General features: G+C 40.9%; 1 protein-coding gene across 1 annotated transcript in view; it reads right to left on the bottom strand.

The window, feature by feature from the left end:
- The window catches only part of LOC102192878 (uncharacterized), a 62,347-nt gene extending 48,627 nt beyond the window's left edge, over window positions 1-13,720 (bottom strand). Inside the window, exons 1-3 of the mRNA XM_005754217.1 lie at window positions 12,700-13,720; window positions 12,124-12,216; window positions 10,136-10,317 (exon numbers count right to left, since the gene is read on the bottom strand). Of these exons, the coding sequence (XP_005754274.1) occupies window positions 10,136-10,317; window positions 12,124-12,185 (244 nt within the window). The 5' untranslated portion in view covers window positions 12,186-12,216; window positions 12,700-13,720. The remainder of the gene's footprint in view (window positions 1-10,135; window positions 10,318-12,123; window positions 12,217-12,699) is intronic.
- Between the last annotated feature and the right edge of the window lie 4,895 nt (window positions 13,721-18,615).

The following is an 18,615-nucleotide window of genomic DNA, read 5'->3' on the forward strand; positions in this document are numbered from 1 at the left end:
AAAATTCTTTATTTTTTTCTTAGTTCCCTACCAGCAGTGTTGCAAAATCGATTTAGTTTCTGAAATCCGGTAATTCCACAATAAACACATGCAAGACGTTTACAGGAAGCCGTTCTGTTGAAATGCTCGCATGCCACAAAAGAAAAAACCAAATAAACAAAAAAAGCTTAATGAGTTATCAAATGGGCTTTCAACATGTGGCTTTAGGGAGTAGTAAACCTGTAAGCCATATTCCATGTTTGCAGGGACATCAACATTGTCTATTTGTTTGTTTTGTGAAAGAATTAGCATAAATTGGCATTTCAAAAATATTTAATCTAATCCAAAAATGAAAAAGGGTAAAAGGTTGCAAAAGCATTGCAGGAAATGCCTGCTTGTAACAATAAATAAATAAACGGCACAGTGCAAACCCAAAGAAAAAAACGCTTTTTAATGAGAAATAAGTCTGCCAACAGCGTTACCATACTGTTACTGTAGATTCACTGCACAACCAGCAATCTTTAAATACCATTGACTTCAGAGTAGCATGTTAACATTTCTAATGGCATGCAATAATATTGTAAACAATGTAAAACACCAGCTGGGCTATGTCAGCGTGTTTGTAGCTGCGCTGCTTCCTTAAAGTGCTCCCATAATATTATTATCATCTTAATCTCCAGGGGCTTTGGGTTGCTTGCTGCCTCCCTCCTTGCCCACCCGCCCCCCTCCACCCTCACTCAGGCTGCGTATCGCACTAAGCGGTAGTTGTGACAGTGATTACACTAGACAGCTTCAAACAATAGTGTTGGGCCAACAAAGGCTGCTGCTCCCTCTGCATGAGCCCTGACTGTCTATTCACACTCACTCAAACTGAAACACACACTCTACCCGTCAGTCAGCATGCAGGCACGCACACACACACACACACACTCTTACACCTCCCATTGCTGAATGGTCTCCACTAGCTGTTACAGTTGGCGTCTAACGGGGCTCCTATTCTGCATTGATTTGAGCAATTCACTTATGGCCTTCAGTGATCCCAGGGGACTCTTGGGGGGCCCCCCAGGCCTACAGACTCCAACTCCACTCAAGTGAGTTCAGTGTCTATGGCACAAGAGGCCAAGCAGAGACAAAGCCAGTGTCATGCTTTAGATTCAAGCAACTAATGAGTTAACTGTGAGGATGCTGAATGCGTACGGCGACATTTCCATTCATGGTTTTTGACATATACAAGGGATTAGCATGGCTGGCCAGTCGCACTACTTAACAGCTATTGTGTGGCTGATTACTGCAAAGGGGGGGGGGAAACACATGCACGAGGGTGGGAGAGAGAGCTGACATGCAACTAACACAGACTCAATGGGCAGACAATACCTCTATGTTAGCCATAAAACTACTCAAAGCTATAAATATGCACGCATCCAGGGCAATTTTTCTTTTACAACTTGCCTGGATTATGCAATAAAAATGGTATCACCCATTTACGGTGCTTATCCCACCTAAAACTATTTGATTAGTGTGATTTTAATGGTGAGCTTAATGGCAAAAAATGTTAAAATTAGTCCAAAGATTGGGACAATAACAGACTAGTTTAGTTTGGGGCGGACACCCTGTAATCTCTTATGTTGTAAAGTAAACAGTAAAAAACACTAACAGTCAGTCAGAGCAATTCATTAACTTGGATTAGATTTTTTGATCTACAAGTTTTGTACCATTGGGTGCTAGGGAAAGTTACATGGGTAAAAGTGCTCACATTAAAAAACAAAGACTGTCAGTAGAAGTATCTTTGTCACTATACTGTGTATAAATCCTTCTGTCAAACCCTTTCCCCATCAAACCAGCTGGATTTTTGCATGCCAAAATAAATGGAAAGAATGATAAGAACATGAGCACAGGCTCATAACAGTGAGAACACCTTAACATTTACACCGGAAATGTATTAAGGGGCCATACATCTACCTTTGTATACAGACATCGCATGCAAAGGAAAGAGGAAGAAGAAAAAAGCCTGACCACTGGCATTTAGCTCGATCACGCACTCCTCATGAAGCAAAAATGGAGACGAGAGGTGAATTTCTTCCAAAGACGTCAGAGAAAATTACAGGAGGGCAGAACACAACAAAGGGGGAAAGAGGAGAAGACAGAGATAAAAAGAAAGAAATGTTGGGCAAAGAAAAAAGACAAGGATGGGTAGAAAAGAAGGGGTGGGGGCTCTGGTGGATGTGTACCCTCATTTGAAGATGATAATCTTGCACAAGAGCAAATTTTGTCGGCTTCAACAGCACACACGGAGATGTTTTGACCCATTATCTCCATGGATGCTCGTAATCAATACACACAAGTAGCTCTTCTGAGGATGTACTGATGTGTGCTGATCGGAAAACGATGAGAAGCTGCATGAAACGCTTTAATGAATTGTCCAGAAAAAATAATCGTGAGAATGGAAGCTGCTGGCTCGAGCTCTGGTTACTCTGTGTCACGAACGCTCAAAGGAAGCTTTTGTCCACTTTCAGAAACATGGCGTTCACACCATCACCTCTCACTCTCCTACTTTTTCTCCTACTTTTAGAAAGTCTTGGAATCCAGCAGCTCGGCATGAACTGGAGATTTCATGCAGCTGACATCAGCAGAGCAGTCAGTCTGTATCCGTCTTAAGGCTTGTTGCGACATGTGACATTTAACTGGCACGAACGGCAGATTCATGTTAACGTCCACGCTAACATTTTATTGCTTCTGATGCACGTAAACATTTAAATATACGCAAACATGGCAGCTAAAATCAGCTCGTAAGACTTGCTTTAGCTACTCAAGAAGTCAAGAGTCAAAATAAATGAATTAATAAATAAAAGGGGTTTAATAGAGGGTTTAATTGGAGATAATTTATTTGAATTTTAGGAGCACGACCACACCTCCATACACGTTTTTTGGTTCTCTGACTATACAGGACCCGCCGTTCCAGCTAGTGAAGTGTTTATTTAAAACACACGCGCGCACACACACAAAAACTATAGATAAATACAAGATGAATATCGAGCTGAGCAGCAAAACCAGTCAGTGTATATGCCCTCAAGCTAACGTGTTCAACATCTTCATGTTGACATTTCACGGGTATAATTTATAACAATGCCCAGCAGCTGAATCATTAACAGACACCAGCGTTTCAGCGACAGGAATATCTTCTTCTTCTTTTTTTTAAACCAAACAAATAAAAACATTTCCAAAAAGTTGGGATGGTGTGTAAAAATGTAAATAAAAACTGAATGAAATGACTAGCAGATGAGATGGTTTTTTACTATTTAGCACTTTCTGCGCGTCCTGAGGGGACTTACTGCTGAGAGCAAACTATTTGAGGCCTCTAGTAAAACCGCTGTTTCTTTTTTCTTTTTACATCTTTTATGTGGGTGACATTCTGATGTTGTAGTATCTACAAAATGTGGTTTGGCATTGTTTTGCTAAAATAAGCAAAGCCTTCCATGAAAAAGAAACCTGCATATATTCCTCCAGACTGTTATATATATCGTTTAGCATTGATGAAGGCTTCGCAAAGGTGCAAGTTACTGAGCTTGGGCTCAGACGAGACAGTGGCTTTTCTTTGTTTCTACATGCTTTTAACTTGAATTTATAAAAACACTGTTAGTTTTCAGAACTGTTCCCAGGCTCGTGCTGGGGTTGCCACATTAGAAAAGTGTCGGTTTTTAATGCTTGTCCAAGGATCACTTCATTCAATATTGGTTCTCGGCCTTCTCCCTTGTGTACAGAGATTTATTTAGCCTCTCTGAATCTTTTAATGATATTACGTACCACCGATAATGAAATCTTCAAATTCTTTGCAATCTTATGTAAAAAAACATCAGTCTATCTGAGCACCACAGGGGTGAAAACGCCAGCCCACCTTTACTTCTGAAACACTGAGCCTGTCTGTAATGTCTTTTTATACTCGCTTATGTTCCTAAGCTGTTCTCAGTTAACCTTGTTTATTAAGAGATGTTCCATCGCAATTACAGGTTACAGTTGCTGGGGCTTTTCAAAAATATTTTCTGTATGATTACACAAATCTTTAGGTTTGTAGCTGCCAAGCCTGCAACATTTTTGAAATTAAAAAACAGGAATAGTCTAGACAGGATAGACAGATTAAGGCACAAATATGTGTGTTGAGTCTAGGATGCTAACATCTACAGACCCATAGATCTGTACTGCGCTGGACTATAATGGGTCAAATACAAATTGAACAAGCTGTTGATACTTTCTAATAGCCTGGTTTAAAAAAGGGAACAGCTGTGAACGCCGTCTATGATTCACCGGAAATTTTTTTGGAGAAAGCTTTTTGTTTCCTAAACCGCAATAAACTGACCACATGCTGACCTTTCTGTTGCTAAACCTTTTCAGTTCATTTACAGTCTGCTCAGATCACCGATTTGTCTCGGACTCTGCCTCGCCATCTTGTCTGCCTTTGGGTTGCAAAGTATTAAGGAAGGAAAGAGTGTGGGGTCACTCCGAGTTTAGTAAACACAAAGTCCATCTGTAATGTGACCTGATACACATTTTCACCCATGGGCAAAGACTCCATTCACAAACGGCTATCACGCAGCAGCACTTCCCTCTTTGGGAAATCAAATGGTCCGCACTTTTATTACCCGGATTTGATACAGACTTGACATAAAAAGGATTAACCCAATTAGCAATGAAGACCGGGCTTACGTCCGTGAAATTCTCCAAAATTAGGAGGTGATCTAATAAGAACCTGATTGTTTTGTGCTGTTCCATCCTTCCTCATTTGCACGGCGAGTTACAAAACTGTCTCCTGTCTGCTGGTTGACGTCACAAATGGTGTGCGCCTGGCCTGAGTCTGTGGGTTCTGTGGTCTTTTTTTCTCTTCCTCTTTTATTATAGCTCAGCCAGCATTTAGAGTCAGACAACACGCATATATAAACCTGTCTGCTATTAGCAGATCTGCGCATTGATGGCTGGTAAACAAAATTCAGTATACCAGCGGGATGGTGGGCACATCCCAACTTGGCGTAAACTGGTAGACTTGCACTGAAGTCTCTCGTTACATTGTCTGGGTATGTTCTCATACGCTGTCAACACCCCGACCGGACGACAGCTATGAGGGACGGTTGGGTTTTAATTAAGGACTTCCAGAAACACACACGCACACAGATTTCTAAATATACTTCAATGCAGTGTGGATACATTTACACCGCAGGTATTTATATTTGGACTGAAATCTGTTTTTGGTGGTAACATTAGGGAGTGTTATGACATGCACTCCTAGACAGTGCTAAGTTTTCAGATCAGATGATTTAGCTTTACAGGTTGCTGAGAACTGTGTGTAGAGGCTTTTTTATTTCTAGAATTAAAGAGAAGGATCCATTCTAACTCTGCTGACTCTATCTATATTCAGTATTTATCATGTTTACGATTAAAAAAAAGATTTTGTAGTTGTAACTCCTTTAAGTACCAAGAAAGATGCAGAAAAACTATTAAAATAACTGTTGTTCTACCAAACTTTGTGATAGTTTTAGTTGTTTTTCATAAAGTTGATTGCCGGCATGAGGCACGAAGGCATGAAGCAATATATCCTTGGCAGGATTGCAGATGGATTTAAAAACAAAACAACACACACACAAATCCTATAAGCACACTGGATATCATTCGGTGATTATATTTTAAAGTGCAAACAACTTCCCTGCTGCATCGAAAGTACATATTGGCCCCAAAAAGTTCATTTTTGTCCTGTTCAAACCACAGAAGAACTGTCTAACTAACTAACATATCTGCATTATCCATACAGATGTAATATAGGTTTGATAGTCTACGTGGTAGATCTGAGTACAGAAAAAGGCTGCAAATAATAGCACGCAGGAAACGAGTGTGGCATAATTAACTGTTTATTTACAGAGGTTCAGTAGCAAAAGGTTTAAGATCATATTTATTCAATGCCATGTTCTCTGGTTAGGAGAACGCTTCCTGATACAGTCAGGTGTCTATTCTTGGTTACTGGGAAAGTGTGGTGGTCTTAGAGCCTTGTTTGCAGGCACAAAACACCAAGAGAAGTTTCAGGACCAACTGAAACAGTTTTTTTCTTCACACAATTCACGTTTGAAAATGTTCCGCTCGATCGGAGACACGCTGATGTGGAACGTGGCTGCAACAGTATTTCAACCACAAGCTGCACTCCAACTTGCAAACGTGTGACCACATTATAAGCAAACAAAGACCACAAACAGAGCATAATGATCCCTGACATTTTTAAAATATAAGTCGTACCAACAGCTAGTATTAGTGCATTGTTATGAATTACATCAACCGATATAAAACCCATAACAGTGCAACGCATTCAACCCTAGTTATTAGAGAGGCAGCATGTGCATTAGCAAAGAAGATGCTGCCCAGTTTATTATTATCTCTAACTCTGTTGACTTTCCACTCTCATTAAAGGCAGATCCAATTCATATCTTCTCAGAGGAAAGTGGGGGTGAAGAGTAATAAAGGAAAAAGAAGTTATTGAACACCATTAATCAAAGCGATGACTCCTCATCCAGCTTTATTTTATCAGGATCCCTTTAATGTCATTGATATAGAAAAACACAACCCCCTGCCAGCATCTCTCAAAAAGGGAATGTTCCCTTTAAGAGTTGCCTTTAATTACCTAATCCCTGAAAAAAATGCAGCAACCTTATTAAAATTAAAAAAAAAGAACAAGAATATCCTACTTTAAAATAATGAGAAACACAATCACACAAACAGGGTAAAACACATATGCACCGGAGGAGAAATACAGGCAATCAGGCCAGAAAGACAAATGAGGAGAGATAGTTAATCCTAAGGGTAAATATTTAACAAGCTCAGCAATTACAGCTAGGGCAGAGACCTAACATAGAAAAGAGCAGAATTACAACTGCTGACTGTCAGCTCTCACATACGTTCATGCGGACCTACCTGATTGGACATCTGCCTAAAAAGGCAGGAAAAAAAGCCAACTCTGGCCTTTAATCAAATTTAAATGAAAAACATGGGACAAAGAGTTCCACGCAGCTGTAGGCTACAAACTGATGACTTTCTTTCCTTTTTTAAAATTTATTTATTCTTATTATTTTTGTTATTTTTAAAGGAGAGCTTTGCCCCTCTGGGGCCATTTTCACTAGCTCGGCAAACTTTACTGCTAGAGTAATGGTTTATGGAAAGAGGAGAATATGACTTTTTGCCGCGTCCCGTCTCGACTCGGGGAAAAATGTGGCAGCAGAACTCAACTTTAACAAAGAAAATGAAACTAGGCCACCAGTTTTCAGTTTTCACATGGATGTCAGAAGACGGGTACATTTTATAAGTTTATAATAATCAATTAAGTAATATTTACTTACAATGTGCCTTTCACAGACAAGGGGTCACAAAGAGAGTAAAATAAATCAGTAAAAGTACCAACAAAACAAACCTGCTTAAAAAAAATAATTTTTAAAGGGCAAATGCTTGCACAGTGGTGGTTTCCATTAGACAGTAGCTTCAACTCTAAAGTTACATTTCTAACAGTGTCCCTTATTTTCTTATCTGTAAAAACATTTGGTTGTTAGGCCTGCTTGTGAAAATGTTCCTGTGCCATGCATCTGTCTACAAGCAGACAAAGAAAAAAAAAGTATAGAAATTGTTTATGTATGCAAAATACTTTCACTCTTTATTTATTTATTTGCTAGTTTTTCCTCTACTATAGATGCATATGAAATAGTGCATGTAGTGATCTCAGTCATGGGCCTTTAAACAAATCATCTAAATTTCCAGTGAAGTTCTGATCCCAGTGGAATATGATGATTCAGGTGAGCTTTTTATTCTCACGCACACACACACACACACACACACACACACACACACACACACACACACACACACACACACACACACCCTTAGGGTATATTTGCATGAACTACGTGGCCACACACTGTTCAATGAGCTCCACCTTCGAGTTGTCACGCAACAAAGACAACCAGCATAGAATCTCAGGGAGCTTCCAGAACACCTGCTGCTGCACGGTTTCCCTCTCCTCCTGCCTGTCTGCACCTTTCAGCACACCTTGCATGACATACCTGAATAGTCTCAGATCAAGTTGATAAACTTATGCTTTTACAAAGACAAATGGTATAACTGTAGTCAAATTTCCCACCCACTGCTGTATCTGAACAAACTGAAAAGGATATCAGCCATAGCTCAGCTCAGTAGCAGCTTCACACAGTCCCTCCGGTGGAAATACAGAGTAACTGCACTTTAAAAAGTCTGTGCTTCCCCCAGAAAAAGTGGTTATAAGAACAAATGAAACTTAAGGTTGCTGGTTTCATGCTTTCATAATGTGTTTTCGTCTCAATGACTCACTTTTGAAATGAAGAAAGAAAAAAAGAAACAGACAAATATGACGGTCGCTGAAAACCACAGGGAGGATGTGGAAACTTACTTGTTCATCTCCAGATTTATCTGGAAAAGCTCTGATCAACACTCCATGTGTAAATATCAGTGGAAAGCCCAAACGAGTTTATCAAATGAAGGAGGGCAAGACATTCCACATGTATACCAACTCAAATCGCACTAATTAATCTCATTACCGGAGCATCAAAAGACAGATAAGCCGGTCACAACTGCCACTGATAACAAGGCACCCAGCAGAGGTGGGGAAAACAGACAGAAGCCTTGGCCTGAACGCATCTTCAAAGAGTTCGGAATAAAGGATCTTAAATGATCTTTTCCACATTTACCTTTTTTGTAATGCTTAAAAAAAACCCTGCACAGATATATTCAAGAAAACTCCCCCTTGTGAGCGTAGTTTTCACCCAGCAGCGTTGCCACTCAAGCCAACGGCTTCTGCACACCTTTCAACACTTGCACCAGCCTCCACACATGACTGAACTGAACCGTCTCCTTCCCTTTGCAGCTCTCAGATGGCATCGACAGTCCTCGGCATCACTCTTCGTTAAAGCGGTGGTTGTGGTCTTTATCTCTGCGTGAGCCCTGATCTGGGAAATGCCCCTTTAATAACTCCATTCAGCACCTGCCTGCCAACTTTGTGTGGTGGCTAAGCTGAATAAGGCAACAAATGATCGAGGTTAAGCGTCAGAGGAGGATCAGGAGGAGGAGGAGAAGGTTAAAGACTAGCTGCAAAACTTTGAGGACACCAGAGCCTCACAAATTCATCTGCCGTCTCCTCAAAGAGAGCTTTCAGTGAGAATTTTCTTTCAGCCCCGAGGGCAGGCTAGGTAGTGAACCTCTCGGGAGCTCCGCTGCTGCTTCTTCTTCACTGCCCTGCCTTTCCCTTTTATCCTACTAATGCTTTTTCTCCTTGCAAGAGTGCTCGTTTTTTGTAATAATAAAAAAGTGCCTCTTGTTTCTAGGCCTGTCACATCCAGCTGTGCCAGTAGCCGCTGTGTTGATAAGGCAGCTGCCAAGGCCACTGGCAACAAAATACTTTCTAAAGCAGCGCATAAATATTTGAAGCAAATCGTGGAGGAACACGAGGAGAGGACGGGAGGCATTCAGTTGACAGTGGGAGGGTGGGAAAACTCAAAATACCTTCTAATTACATGCGTTTAAAAGAGATAAAGGTCATAATAGTTATTTGCGGTTCCTCGTATCTAGAAAGCATTTTCACATCGTAAATCACTGTAATCTGAAGTGTAATGGCAACATGCACAGATCTTCTTATCTACGTTTTTGCTACGGAGCCTTGGGGAATCTCACTCCTGAGGCCGACAGAAAGAGTGCACAGGTTATTCCAACACACTTTTTTTTTAGCTCAGTATTCTGACATTTAAAACCTTTGAAATTACAATTTACATGTCAAAGTGTTGCAAAACACTATGCATTCTTTCCATCTGCTGAAAGGAAGACATTACTACCTATAGTTCTGTTACCACTATTTCTGTGTTTGCATAGTAAAAGTGAACCCTGCGCTTCGCTCCAATAATGTCCAGGTAACTGAATCAGAAGTGGACAACAGAGGCCTCTATGTTCATATGCAAAAAAAACAAAACAAAACAAAAAAGAAAATTTAAAGCTATTTATTGGCCTGACCCACATCCACTCAGGAGCTTCCAGCTAACTCAAAGCCACACACTTCCACATAAGCAAAATACCTAAACCACTACTGCAACAATGCCGCCTTTTGTACCTCCTTTACCTTGGAAGAAACTCTTGACGCGGAGGTAGGAAACAGCAAGACGGAGCACTGACAGCTTGTCCAGCTTGGAGATGACATCTGGGGGGAATGGCAGCAGGCTGGCCAGGCGGTCCAGTTCAGCATTCAGCCTGTCCCGGTGCCGCTTGGATGGGTTGGTTTTCTCATTGGCAGAGGATGGCTTCCTGATGATGAGACGGATATAAGGTAAAGACAGATCCCAGGTCTGAGAGGACATCGGAGTGTGTGTGTGTGTGTGTGTGTGTGTGTGTGTGTGTGTACAAAGAAGAGGATTAAGTTTGTTTAACTTCACTTGTTGGAGCTACGCTACTGGTGAAAGCAAAGACGGTGGAAACGACATGATGCAGGCCTTTTTTACAGGGCGCACACACACACTTGTTGATTGTATCAGTAATATATGAAGTATGAAGTGTGGCACCAAGCCAGTTTTTAACACGCTATACCGCAAAAACGCCAAAACACACTCATATCAACACAGTGTCAGACTCTCTGAGGTTACAGTAAAGTGATTACTGACTCACTGTTTGAGGACTTTTTTGAAATAGATACCTATTGGTTTTTTTTTTGCTAAATAGCTGTTCCTCATTTTGATGACACAAACAATAGGATGGTGTTTTGCCTTGTTTACGTATGGCAAGCATGGCAACTTGCAAACCAAGGACAGACACATGACCAGATAAACCACACAGTGTACGAGTCCGTTTTTCTTTAAAACCATAGTTCCTTTTGACTCAGCCTTCAACAACACAGCATGCACATCAATCATCTCTGCTTCCCTTTAAAAAAAAGAAGAAAAAAAAAGATGTGTGCATTCACCACCAGATAAAAGGAAGCGATTTGGGCATTTTTCTGATATCAAGCGTTTCTGTAGCTTTGTAGCTTTGCATGAAAGAGATGTGACATTAGAGGTACCGCACAGACGGCACGATCTTTCCCTGAGAGCATAAAACTCTCCTAGTTATTTGTGAACGTTAGTATGGTGTACCACGGCTTTACCAGCTGACCTTAACACGATCCACATACGCAACGGTCAGCTCTGATTTCCACAGCTGAGAGTTTAAACTTTTCAGCTCACGCCGCGCCGCGCCGAGACGTTTACATTAACGGTCGAATATATTTTCCACTTGTTGCCAGTGAAAAAGTGCGTAAAGAAATATGTTTAAATGTCACGGTGTGGTCTAGACTACAGTTTAAATCGCCTGTTACTTACACAAACTTTGAGTTGCGCAAATTCAGTATTAAATAATAATTAAAACTTCCCTTTAACTTTAACTCTAAATCCTCAAGACTCTAATGGCAGAATTAGCAGGCTCGGTTTGACGTGGCAAAGATTTCCCCCTTGTATTAGCAGCACTGTCAAAAACGCTACCGGCCTCGTTAAATTACCACTTCCCTCTTCAAAATCTTATACAACTTGCCAACCACTGCTCATGACATCAGCTGACATAACTGTCCAACAAAAAGTATCCTGGCATTAAAAGCCGTGGACATTTAAAACAGTGAACGAATGATACCGTGACTCCTGTGACTGCATTAAAAACAATTTTGAAAAGGACATGCAAGGGTTAAAAAAAAGAACCTGAAAAAATTCAATTAATTTTAATCATTGATCAATCAGCCCCATTTGTGCGTATTTGGAAACAAGTCCGTAGGAAACTTTGGACAGCTCACAGAGGGCAGTCAAATTCTAATTAATTAACTTTAAAGCTGCACCAGATCTGCTGACAGCAGTGTTAAATGAAAGTTGTGATAGATGTGAAGTCTTCTATTAAAACCCATACCAACTTGTGCTATAATTTTCACACCTTCATGCTAGAACCTCAATTACTTCCTGTCATTCATTATAACCTAGAATCACAGGGCAGAGAGAAGAAGTTTATTTTGAACCAACAAAAGTGTGCAGCCTCAGGAAACAATGACTGAACACATGTGAACACATAAACAATAAATACTGAAGAGCGCTCCTTAACTGTTTCTGGATGGGCTTCCTCCTCTTTCTGCCCGCATACATGCAGTCTCCAGGAGGGATCATGATCTCGCGCTCCGTGGAGGTAACAGGTGCGCTGCGGAGGACACAGAATAACTTTACGTGAGGCTGGAGAAAGTACCCTGACCCACGCTGGAAGGGAGAGTGCATTCAAATATATACACACTCGCAGTTATATGTCACTGAAAACTCCTCAGTTTGGAATAAATACGCAGGAAATTCCAGCATCCCTAAAAGTAAATACAACAATCCACTTAAAACAGCCTAAAGTGCTTTAAAGAAAAAAAATATTAGGGAAATTGCAAAATAGGTTTAATATTTTTATTATTACTCGATAGTGATATAAAAAAAATAGCAAACATCTAATTGAATAAAACAAATTAACCAATAATAAAATACAAAAAAAGTAAAATAAATAAGTAGAGCACGCCGGTGCAACTTGGATAGCCTGTATGCAAAACTGCAGAAGACATGCTGAATGCTTAAAATCAGAAGAAAATTAAATAAAGAAACTGGAAATTTAAAATGACAAAAAAGCGCCACAAATGCGAGCACTGACCTGAGATATGTGCGGCTTTCTGTTAATTCCAGTATAGTGTTGGCTGTGGAGTCACATTCACTTTAAGTGCTGAAAAGAGATGCGTCTCCCAGGGTGCACCGACTCCCAGCGATAAATCCAGGGGAAATCAAATAAATCTGAGTGGTCCTGTATGAGCTCCGAGCTGATGTTTTCATCAGCTTTGCACTGCTCGGGGCAGATGTTGGCTGATGCTTTATACCCAATTGAGTCGCCTTCACTTCCTCGCGTTTCAGGTGGCGGATTCCTCTGAATGACATGTCGAGCTCTTCGCACGCAACTCTCTGCCTCACAAACACGGCGCGAGCGCACACACACTAGGCTTATGTTGCATTCAGGCCCTGTCTGAATTTGGCAAACAACTTGTTTTGTTTATGTATTTTAACATGGCGGTTTTTTTTCGTAATTGAGTAAATAATTATGGATGAATAATAGCTGAATATTATTCATTTTTTAGTTATACATGCGGGCTACTTTCAAGACTTGAAAGGAGCATGAAAAGTTACGTGTCGATAGGATTTTTTTCTGTATTCTGCAGAGCAGAGCTTCTGTTCGGTTTCATAAAATCACTAGAGATAAAAGCTAATGTCTACATTGTGGTGGTGCTATATTTGTTTAAATGTATGTGGTTTTTAAGCACAGTTATTCGAAACTCGTGATATATTAGCAAATTTACGAAGAGTACTCAAATGCACCATTAGCCCAACCCGACCTGAGAGTAGTAGAGAGGGGAGGGGTCGCACGCGAAGGGCAGAGGAGGCACAAATCTGCCCCTTAAAACCGAGGCTGATGGTGGGTCAGGGCGCTCGCAGATCGGAGGGATTTAGCTAACTAAGGGCTAAAGGAGACGTACACATTTTGCAAAGAAACCCCAAAATATTCAAGTGTAATGTGCGCTGGACTGGACTAAGCCTTTTCTTACTAAATTAGCGGATGCAGCTTCCAGAAACGGGCTCTGCGGGACCGGTTTGGCCGCTGCGTCAAGTTTTGTACAGACCGACAGACGCCATGCTTACGCCGGAAATTAGGCGAATGCGTTGTCAAAATAAAAGTAACGACTGATCCGCTGGATTTCGCTTGTACAATCTCTGGAATTAAAGCCGAAACTAGTGAGAGGATTTTAAGCAAGATCGTTGATTCATATTCAGTCTGTTTTAATTAATGGAAAATTTCGAGTAAATGTCGTCTTTGTTTTAAACCGGAAACGCTTAAATCTGGACAACCTATCGGATTTATGATCCGCGTTTATATGTCAATTGGATATAATTATTGTTTATTTTTAAGTTAAAAAGAAATACATACGAAAGCAAGGCTTGCAGTGAAAGGTGGTTTCCAGGTTTTATTTTTGCTTGAACGAATCGTCCTTAAAAATAAAGAAAATCAGATTTTTCATTTGAGCTATATTATTTGTGGGCTATAAAACTATCACTACCCGCACAATGCTTACAAAACGAGGCAGCAAAGCAGAGTTTGCAAGGATTTGTTGCTGCAGAATCGCCCTCTCGGTCATATTTTGCATTACTGACAATGTCCTGTCAAATATCGCAATGAACATGTTTTAAACGTACTTGATGAATGTAGTAATGTATTCACCGATTAATCGTTGTTTGTGAAACTGTACCCTAATAAATATACTGCCTCAATCTACTGTCACTGAAACGCATCACACTCACTAAACACACACACGTAGATGGTCTACTCTGCCGCACCCTAGTGTACAAAGCATGCACAGCAAACTGAAAAGCACAGTAGCTCACTGTGTATTAGTGTGTAGTAAACCATGCAAGCCAAATTCCACCACAACACAGTTCTTTTAAGAAAGATGACATAGTGCAAGGGAAAAACCTTCAGCTGTGATGTGCCACATACCCCAGACATTATGTGAAGTCACTTTCCTCCAGTGTTGATGGGACAGCTCCCATTGGAAAACTCAATTTAGCAATAAGAAGAGAGAAAAAAGAAAAGGGACACGTGGCATTTAAACAGAAATATATTAACTGCATTATAAACATACCAAGATACTCTGGAGCCACATAGACAAGATGTGATGATGTGGTGTGGCCCAACCTACCAGGGTTTATGTCACCCAATAGGATTACTTCTGAAAGGCTTTGAGTAATGTTTGTCTAACTAAAGCTTTAATCTGAGCTAATGAAGCCGTCTGACAGCGTACAGCAGCCCAGTGAGCGTTTTGGCAACAGGATGAGAGCAGAGTAAATCACTGTTTAATCACCACTGGTCCTCGGTAATGTCACAACTAATGTATGCAGTGTGTAAAACAGCAACCAAGGACAGTGGTGGCCTCGGGCTTGAGGGCTGACATGACAAGATACATTTGTCAGTCGTTTTCCTAGTCTCCAGATTGCTGTGGAATATATGAGATGGGTAACAAAAGTTAAAAAGAAAAACAACCCTTGTATCCTACAGTGAAGGAGACACAGTTACCCTTTTTTCTTATCCTATAATGAACCATAAAGGGCAAAGACATGAGGGCTCACTGAATGGTTTGATCACTATGAAAATGATGGTTCTCAACCCAGATGAACACCTGTAGGAGACTGTGGACTCCCTGCCCTCTTCAACACCATCATCAAAACACCCACTTAAGGAATATCTGATAGGAAACTGCTCCCCCATCCTTCTGGTAGAGTTCAAGACACTTGGAGACTCAATGCTAAGCTGCATTTAAGCTATTCAGGTGACAACTGGTTGCCAAACGGCGTATTGACACACTTTGTTGCTATGTCTTTGTCTGCTATAATTCAAAGTACACATAGAGTCAGACTGCACGACAGACAGAGCAAATGCTTGTTTAGCGTGCTGTTGCATGAAAGTGTCCATCAGGGGAGGCGTTTTATTTGTTGTGACAGTTGTAGTTGGGGATCTAAAGAGATCTTAAGGTGCTGTAAACATTGTCGGTGGCTACCATTAAAGCTACAGGGAGCTTTGATATCAATGCAAATCCGCTGGCACCACTATCCAAGCTGCCTTCCAGATTAGCCCAGGCTTAGAGCTCTGGCAGCGCTGCTGGGGCAGACCTTTGCACGCAACTGTTTACTGTGTGCATGGGTGCACGCCTCTGCGAGCAAGCTATTGTGTGCATACATTAAGAAGTGCATGTGTATGTGGCTAAATAGTTTTCAGAATGACTGGCAAGCCAAATAGGACTTACTAAAAGCCATCTGCCAGGTGCAATAGTGTGGCTTTCATTGATTAAGATGTCTCTGTTGACATCAGTGTGGGATTTCAGGAGACATGGGGAGCTGTGACACGACAAGTCTGATTCTAATGGACATGTATAATTGATGGGAAGGTCGATATCGGAAAGTACCAAACATACACTCATTTCTCCACACTGTCACTGTCATTTAGACAAGGCTCGTTGTCCATTATGTGCTACATGAGTGCTCATTGTTAGGAATAACAAAAAGCACAACTTAAAAAAACACACATTTTATCCAGCAGATTGATCGGCACACCGGATAGCGTGCACATTAGGATTTTATTTGTTGTGCAAGGTTTCAAGCACAAAGCTTCATCCCGGACATCATTTTACCCAATCCCTATAAAAAGTGATGTCAACAGAGGTGCTGACTCCACTTGCAGTGGAGCCTTGAACCACAGAGTACTAGCAGAGTTCATGGCCTGACAAGTGCAGCTGAAAAGCACAATTGTATTGTCAGGATTTGTGGAGTCTGAGTATAAGCCATGACAACCAAAAGACCAGCTCAAGAGGTTGAGAAGTTAGGACCTGTGGGAAATACTGCCCAGGCACAAAAGTGAGCATGCACGCGCACAAGAACAATAGCGAGGTTTCATCTACTCATTTTCTTTTTTTTTCTAGATGTGCAGAAAAGCTGCAAGAATCACACACTGACCCTGAAGTGTTTAATACCACATTTGAACAGACTCGTGTTTATTTGGAGACAATGAACAGATCACCTTTGAACTTATAAAACCATGGATCACAAATCTGGGACAAAATCTGACAATAAAATGCAAAAGACACAGATTGAAAAAGACGATGACGCAGAAAAAAACACTCTGACAACGTACAACCACAAAACTTATCCACTGAAAATATGTGAGGGGTTGGTATCAAGCCCTGGTGACCATTTGAAGATGTTCCAAACACATGCTTTTGTGTACTAAAATCAATATTGCATTCATTTCCTTATCAAATTCCAGCTCACAGTAACATACATTATGGTGCAGCTCAGCATCAGGACAGACATCATGCTGCTGGTTACACACACAACAACAAAATAAAAAATCAGCCAGTGAATACATCTTCAAACTCGTGCGTTGCTGTCACGTTTCTGTCTCTCCCTGTATTGAGATCTGTGTCAATTGGTTTGAGAGGGAAAACTGTGTATTGGAACTGATGGGGATAATCTTTTGTTGATGTTTGGATTTGTTTGGGTTTTTTTCCAGAGGTCATTTTATAGCCAAAGCAAGGGTTAGATGGAGGTTGACTCCTTTTTCTGCTCCCATCAATCCCTCTGTAATCTGCTCCATCCCACAGCTGCGGTTCTGCTTCTATCTGAGTGAAGTGCACGAAAAAAAAAAGGGCACGGAGAGGCCGACAGAGAGGGCCGTGGTGTTGTGTAACACCCAAGATGCTGGGAAACCCTGCAAGCAAATGAGTCACTTTTGCAGTGATAAATGTTGACAGTGGAGCACAAATGTGAACTCAAGCAGCAACTGTTTACTTGCACATCGTTTGCACAACAATACACAAGGCTATGATATTTATGCACGCTGGTTTTTGGATGTACTGCAGTTTTTCTAAACAAACTGACAGGTCTTCAGTGGGCAAGTGAGCTAATTAAAAAACAGAGACTGTTAAGTAGAGAAAGCTCCAGAAGCTTTAAACCTGCAATCATTGCAATATATAACACAACAGAGGAATCAAAAGATGCACATGAGGACACACACACACACACAGTAAAGATGCATTGCCTTAGGTGATGCGCTTCTGAAAACCGCACTGGCTTGTACAGCCAGAGGCCGATGGCCACAAAGTAAATTTCATGGTAAAGGAACAAAGCTTTTTGGGAAGACATCCAAACGCTGGGAAAATTCTATTATGCCTGTCATATTAAGCAAACTGTGTCACCACTGACTGAGGCTAGGTCACTTGCAATACCAAATCTCTCTCACTAACAGATGCACACACACACACACACACACACACACACACACACACACACACACACACACACACACACACACACACACACACACACAGAACCATCATAAGATCATAAGTCATTAAGTTTAGGACTTTAGCTTTAAAAAAATATGTATGTCCTTTATGGGTTATGGGATGGGAAAGAGGTGGAAGGATTTTTAAGTCTTAGTTTATCATTTGAGTCGCCTTTTTCTAAAACTCTGAGAAACAGTTGGGGCAGCTTTGAGACGTTTCTTAAGATGTTTTTGAGATGATCCTTGGTAATCAATCGAAAGCAAGTTACTTGTCAAGATTTTGCAACACATTTTTTGACTCTGTCTTTGTTTGTCCTCGGCATCTCTGATTAAGGGGAATACACAAAAGAGTACAGTTATGTGAAAAAAAAGTGTCCACAGCATTTTGTGCAATGCTGTGGAAAAAATAAGTACACCCTAACTGCTTTCACAGGAATTCGAATGGTTAGTAGCAAACAGGTGCTGCTAGTGTGAGAACCACTATAAAAGCAGAAGTTTTGGCAGTATTCAGCTGTATGCTAACACGATGCCATAATCTTTCCAAGTGTAGACATACATGCCAATTTGCCAAAAGGTCAGATCATGCAATGCTCAGAAAAAATGCAAACAACCGCAAAAGTTTGGTCTCAGACTGCAGGCCTCAGTTAGTGTGTTAAATGTTACAGTTACAGCACTATTAGAAAAAAACTG

Source organism: Pundamilia nyererei, unplaced genomic scaffold, assembly GCF_000239375.1.
Source record: "Pundamilia nyererei isolate P.nyererei 1_Seehausen unplaced genomic scaffold, PunNye1.0 scaffold00524, whole genome shotgun sequence".
In the NCBI taxonomy this organism is placed as follows: domain Eukaryota; kingdom Metazoa; phylum Chordata; class Actinopteri; order Cichliformes; family Cichlidae; genus Pundamilia; species Pundamilia nyererei.